The following is a 5,063-nucleotide window of genomic DNA, read 5'->3' on the forward strand; positions in this document are numbered from 1 at the left end:
TAATGATATATTTTTACATTTACTTGATATACACTAAAAAAAAGTAAAATGTAATAAAAGGATGAATTTTTATATTTTTTTAAGAAAGAAGAAAATAAAAAGTAAAAAGAAAATATTAAATAAATGTAAAATATGTGTCAAATCATTTTTTATTTTTTTTTTTAAATTATGGATAGAGAGAGAATAAAAACGTTTAGTTTATAGATTATATGATGTGAGAAGAAAAAGAAAAATAGAAAGAAAAGAATAAGTATACAAAATTAAGGTGTATTTGTATCATTACTCTTAAAATGATACCAATGTTAGAATATAGGTTTAAACCTTTTTTTGGTCTCTAAGTTAAGTATCTGATGTTTAGTTTAGTACCTGTTTTTAAAAATGTCAACCTTTAGTCCCTATGATATATAAAATGTATCAAATCAGTCCTATTTGTTAACGGGAGGTGTTATGAACAATAAATCACTTAATGAAAAACTGGTGATTTGTTAACAAATAGAACTGATTTGATACATTTTTCATATCATAGGAACATTTTTAAAAACGGAGACTAAACTGAATATAGGAACTTAACTTAGGGACCAAAAAAGGGTTTAAACCTAAAATATAACGTGAAAGAGAAACAAACTTGAGGGTTGGTTTATCTTACCATGAGTTTAGATTAAGTTAGAAAATAAACAAACTATAGTAATAGTCAACCGAGTTGAAAATAATAAGTCGGACTAACTCTATAACCTATTAAACTCAGTAAAAGAAATTAATTTTAGATACGAATTCATAGTAAATTAACATAGACTAATATTTTTAGGACTCATCAAGAGGAAAATTAGGTTATATTAATCCATGCTTAGTTTCTTTCTAGTTTTCAGCTTTGAGGAACAGAGTGAAATAACAATGACTTGTTTGGTAAGTACTAGAATGTCCTGCTTAATCATCTTGGTGCCAGTTGAGAAATTGTAACATCATTGATTGAATAAAAATTGACTCCGCTATGACATGTTTCTTTCTCATCTTCACGTTTCTGAACTGAAAAGGCAGGAACTTTGGGAGTACCAATAACTGCATTTTCATTCTTCAGCAGCGAATCAACTTCCAACATTGAAGGTCTATCCACAGAGTTTTCCTGAACACACAGTAGAGCTATCTGCATGCATCTCATGATTTTACAAGGAGATGCTGTATCATCATCCAATGAAGGCTCAACAAACTCCACACCTCTTCCTTCCCTCCACAGTTCATATGCCTGAATTAATACTTATTTCAACCTCAACCAAACCAAGAAGAAATCATAAATAGAATAGTCATTGGAAAAAAATGAGATAACTTACATATTCCAAAAGGGTCATATCTTCATGCATGCCATAATAACATGAAGTCCTCTTTCCACTTATGATTTGCAAGAGAAGAACTCCAAAACTGTAAACATCGTACTTGGTTGAGTATATGCCTTTTCTCACGTACTCAGGAGGTACATACCCACTGCAAAGACATCGGGAAAGTGATTAGAGAGAGAAGAGGAACAACCATAACGCATGACTATTGAAAATTCACTTACTATGTTCCAACTATCCTTTCTGTGTTTGCTTCAAGGTCATATTTTCTGAAAATTCTAGCCATTCCAAAATCTGATATCTTTGGATTCATATTATCATCTAGTAAAACATTACTGGCTTTAAGATCTCGGTGGATTATAGTAAAATTTGAGTACTCTTGGAGATAAAGAAGGCCTTGAGTAACGCCTTTAATGATATTGACACGCTTGTTCCAGTCTAAAAGAATTGATTTCGTTGGATCTGCATCAAGTTCAACCCGGGATTATTAGTCACGAGACATTCTGGAATGATTGCTAATTTGAAGTTTAAGTGAGCTTAGCAGTAGTAGGTTAAGAAGCTTAGAAGAAATGTAACAACTTGAATGAGGGACAAGTGAAGTAGCATCTGACCAAAGAGGAAATTATCTAAGCTTTTGTTTTGCAGGTATTCATAGATCAGAATTTTCTCGTCACTTTTTGTGCAGTATCCCAGAAGTCTAACTAAATTCACATGCTGTAGTCTTGCTGTAAGTGTGATTTCATTCTTGAACTCTTCAGGGCCTTGATTTGAGGTTGCTGAGAGTCTTTTCACAGCTATTTCCTGACCCTTCCGCAATTTGCCCTGACAGAATCTAGTCGTAATTACCAATTTTATATGGAAGAAAAACACTGTTATCTATCCCTAAATTTATTGTATCAAATGTTAAAAAACTGTCGTCATTACAGCTAAAACGAGTGTTGCCTAAGCAGAGACTGAAATGTATGAATAGTTTAATACCTACAAAAGCTTGAAAAGAATACATCATCACTATCTTACCACAGAAATAATGGCGCAAGCTTTCAGTTCAGATATTCTAATTGCACGAAGCATGTTTCATTAACAGATGAGTTTCCAAATCTTACCTTGTATACACTGTGCCAAATCCACCCTCTCCAAGCCTATTATCTTTTGAGTAGTTATTTGTTGCCGCTTTAATAGTGAGATAGCTGAATACTGTCAAATCAGAGCCGTTTGCATCGATATCCTTTTCTGCTTCTGGTAAATATCTCAGTTTATACAGTAGTTTGGTAACAGTGGCTACGGCCCCTGCAAAAAAGGTGGGACATAAATTAAAGCAAAGATGTATATTTTCCAATCTCTTTATAGATAACTCAATTTTTTCATCTTCTTTACATCCTTACCTGGGTTGCAGTAGCAAAATACTATTCCAAAAAGAAGGGCCAAAGTCAGAGTAGCAAGCAGAACAATTATCAGCAACCTCATCTTGTGATGATCTTCAAATTCTTCATCTACAGCTTGGGCTGAAGGATTATTTTGTAAAGTGACGCATATGATATATGTTATTTCAAAAACTAAGACGAATATTTGATGCATAACAATATAGTTACATAAATATAGTCCACATCAACGAATTGTTCTGTAACTCACCTGCCCCTATTGAAAGTTCCCAATTTTCGTCATTGCCTACTTGGAACACGCTGTAACCAAGTAGCCCATTTTCCCTTGCATAAGAAACTTTGGCCCTGATGACTTCAACATCATCAAAATTAACCCAAGTGGTGGACGCAACGGTGAACTGGTTCACCACAAAACTTGCATTGTAACGTGAAACAACTCCATTTCCAAAGCTTTTGATGTAACTCTTTATGAACTTGTAACCCATGGAACCATCTATTGTAATGGCAGGTCCTGAAGCCGGTGTTCCCACGCCACTGTTTGCAGCAGGAGTCACAAGTTTCCACGCATATCCATGATAAGGCAACCCAATTAACAGCTTCTTAGACGAGAACCCCCTCCTCCTCCACTCTCTGATGCCAGAATCAGTGTTATCCCAATCAGATGAACCATACAAAGCCGCATGAAAAGCCGTGGAATTTGCCACCTTAGGGAGATAGTAATCATAAGCCACAAAGTGCACCCAATCCAAATTTTTCTGCATTGAATCGAAGGGGTAACTCAAGGAGTCCGAAGCCTTAAGGTAGTAACCTGCCATCACTAACAACAGCTCTGGCTTGGTAGAGTTTCTTGCCTCGGAAGTTATTGCAGCACGCCACTCCTTCAAAAGGGTTCCAAAATTGGCAACCTCGGAACTTGGCCCCGCCCCAGTAAGGTCTATGCCATGAAAGCCATAGAACCTGGCTGTTCTGATGGAAGAATCAATGAAAAGCTTCCTGTAAGAAGATCTATTTAGCATTGAGGTGAACACCAAAGAGTCCTCCCTGCCAGCCCTGATGGATAAAAGCGTTGAAACAGATGGGTTTTGGAGCTTGACCGTGTTGGTGAAGGTGGAGAACTTCTCCTCCTCGGAAGAGTTGATGAAGATGTTGTAGGTGGTGGGGTTTATGAAGGCAAAAGCACACAAAAGGTGAGTGAAAAGCGTGGCTTTGATGTCTGAAGCAGAAATTTCATTGCCGGAATAGTAATACCCGGCTTTCACCCATGAAGGGTGGTTATCTGAAAAGGACTGAGATTTTAAAGAGAATAAGATGAGAAAGAAAGTGCAGAAAACGATGAGATTAGAAGGCATCTTGATAATGATGAGAATTGAAAACTTATTTTCTTGTTGGATATTAGGAATATTGATCTCAGCATCAACATCACCATTTCCAACAAGAGTACTGTTACTAACTAACTTTTTCACATTGGAAAAAACTACAGGACTGTTGGTATCTTATTTAGAACTTTGAAATGCAAGGGTACAAGCACAACACTTTCTCTCTTACAGGAAAAAACTCACTACACAATATGCTCACTACACGGATTGCACACTTCCTTACCAAACACACACCCTTATTTTTTTCTATTCCTCACTGTGCTTCTTCTCTCTGAGGTGTATCTCTCTCGTTCACCTTCATGCTTTTTATAAGAAAAATCAACCAACCATCATAAACATAAAAGTACATGGGCCACCACATTTCTTCCACCTTACTCCCAATTGACGTTCTTGAGAAGCAAAAAGTGCCGTGGAAGACCTTATAAAGACTTTCCTATTTCTTCCTTTTCTTCAAATGTTTAAACCCGTGTGGGACCCATTAAAGTTTATTCCACAAGGACTCCATTGTTGCCTGAAAAGAACAAAAATTGATGGTTCTAGAGTGCACTATAATCCGTTACAGCTACTTATTTCCTAATCCTTTATATTCAACGAAGACCAGATAACAATTTCATCTTCCCTTTTTTTTTTTCTCTGCTTCCACCACTGTTCACAAAAATCTCCGGTGAATCCATCTCCATCACATCATATTGGGTATTTCATCACTGTTACCCTCTTTCATCGAGGGGTGTTGGTCCGTACGAGTTTTGCGTCTCTCTATTATTTTTAATTTATTTCAAAAATATTTTATATCTTTTTCATTTTCTTTCGTTTTAAAAAATATCTTACATGTTTTCACAGTTTCCTTGACAATCTTCTTCCAAAAATATTATTAAATACTTAAAATATAAAAAAGTTATTTATTAAAGATTTAAAATTTATTTAATTTTTTCGTCATTATAAAATTAGTATATAATAATAATAATATATTATTATAATAA

At 35.2% G+C, this 5,063-nt stretch overlaps 1 protein-coding gene across 3 annotated transcripts; it reads right to left on the bottom strand.

Annotated features, from left to right (window-relative positions):
* Positions 1-781: 781 nt before the first annotated feature.
* Positions 782-4,464, bottom strand: LOC106766480 (cysteine-rich receptor-like protein kinase 10). 3 transcript variants are annotated; one of them, XM_014651204.2, is made up of 7 exons: positions 2,958-4,460; positions 2,711-2,830; positions 2,432-2,615; positions 1,940-2,160; positions 1,553-1,790; positions 1,326-1,476; positions 783-1,240 (listed from the first exon to the last, which is right to left on the bottom strand). In XM_014651204.2, the coding sequence occupies exons 1-7, from the start codon at positions 4,054-4,056 to the stop codon at positions 929-931; spliced, it is 2,325 nt and encodes a 774-aa protein (XP_014506690.1). In that variant the 5' UTR covers positions 4,057-4,460; the 3' UTR covers positions 783-928. The 3 variants fall into 3 exon arrangements, with proteins under 3 accessions (XP_022639538.1, XP_014506690.1, XP_022639537.1); XM_022783816.1 differs by having other exon boundaries at positions 1,010-1,218; positions 2,958-4,464; XM_022783817.1 differs by lacking the exons at positions 1,553-1,790; positions 1,940-2,160 and having other exon boundaries at positions 782-1,240; positions 2,958-4,461.
* Between the last annotated feature and the right edge of the window lie 599 nt (positions 4,465-5,063).

The sequence above is a fragment of the Vigna radiata genome, chromosome 7, assembly GCF_000741045.1.
Source record: "Vigna radiata var. radiata cultivar VC1973A chromosome 7, Vradiata_ver6, whole genome shotgun sequence".
NCBI classification, from domain to species: Eukaryota; Viridiplantae; Streptophyta; class Magnoliopsida; order Fabales; family Fabaceae; genus Vigna; species Vigna radiata.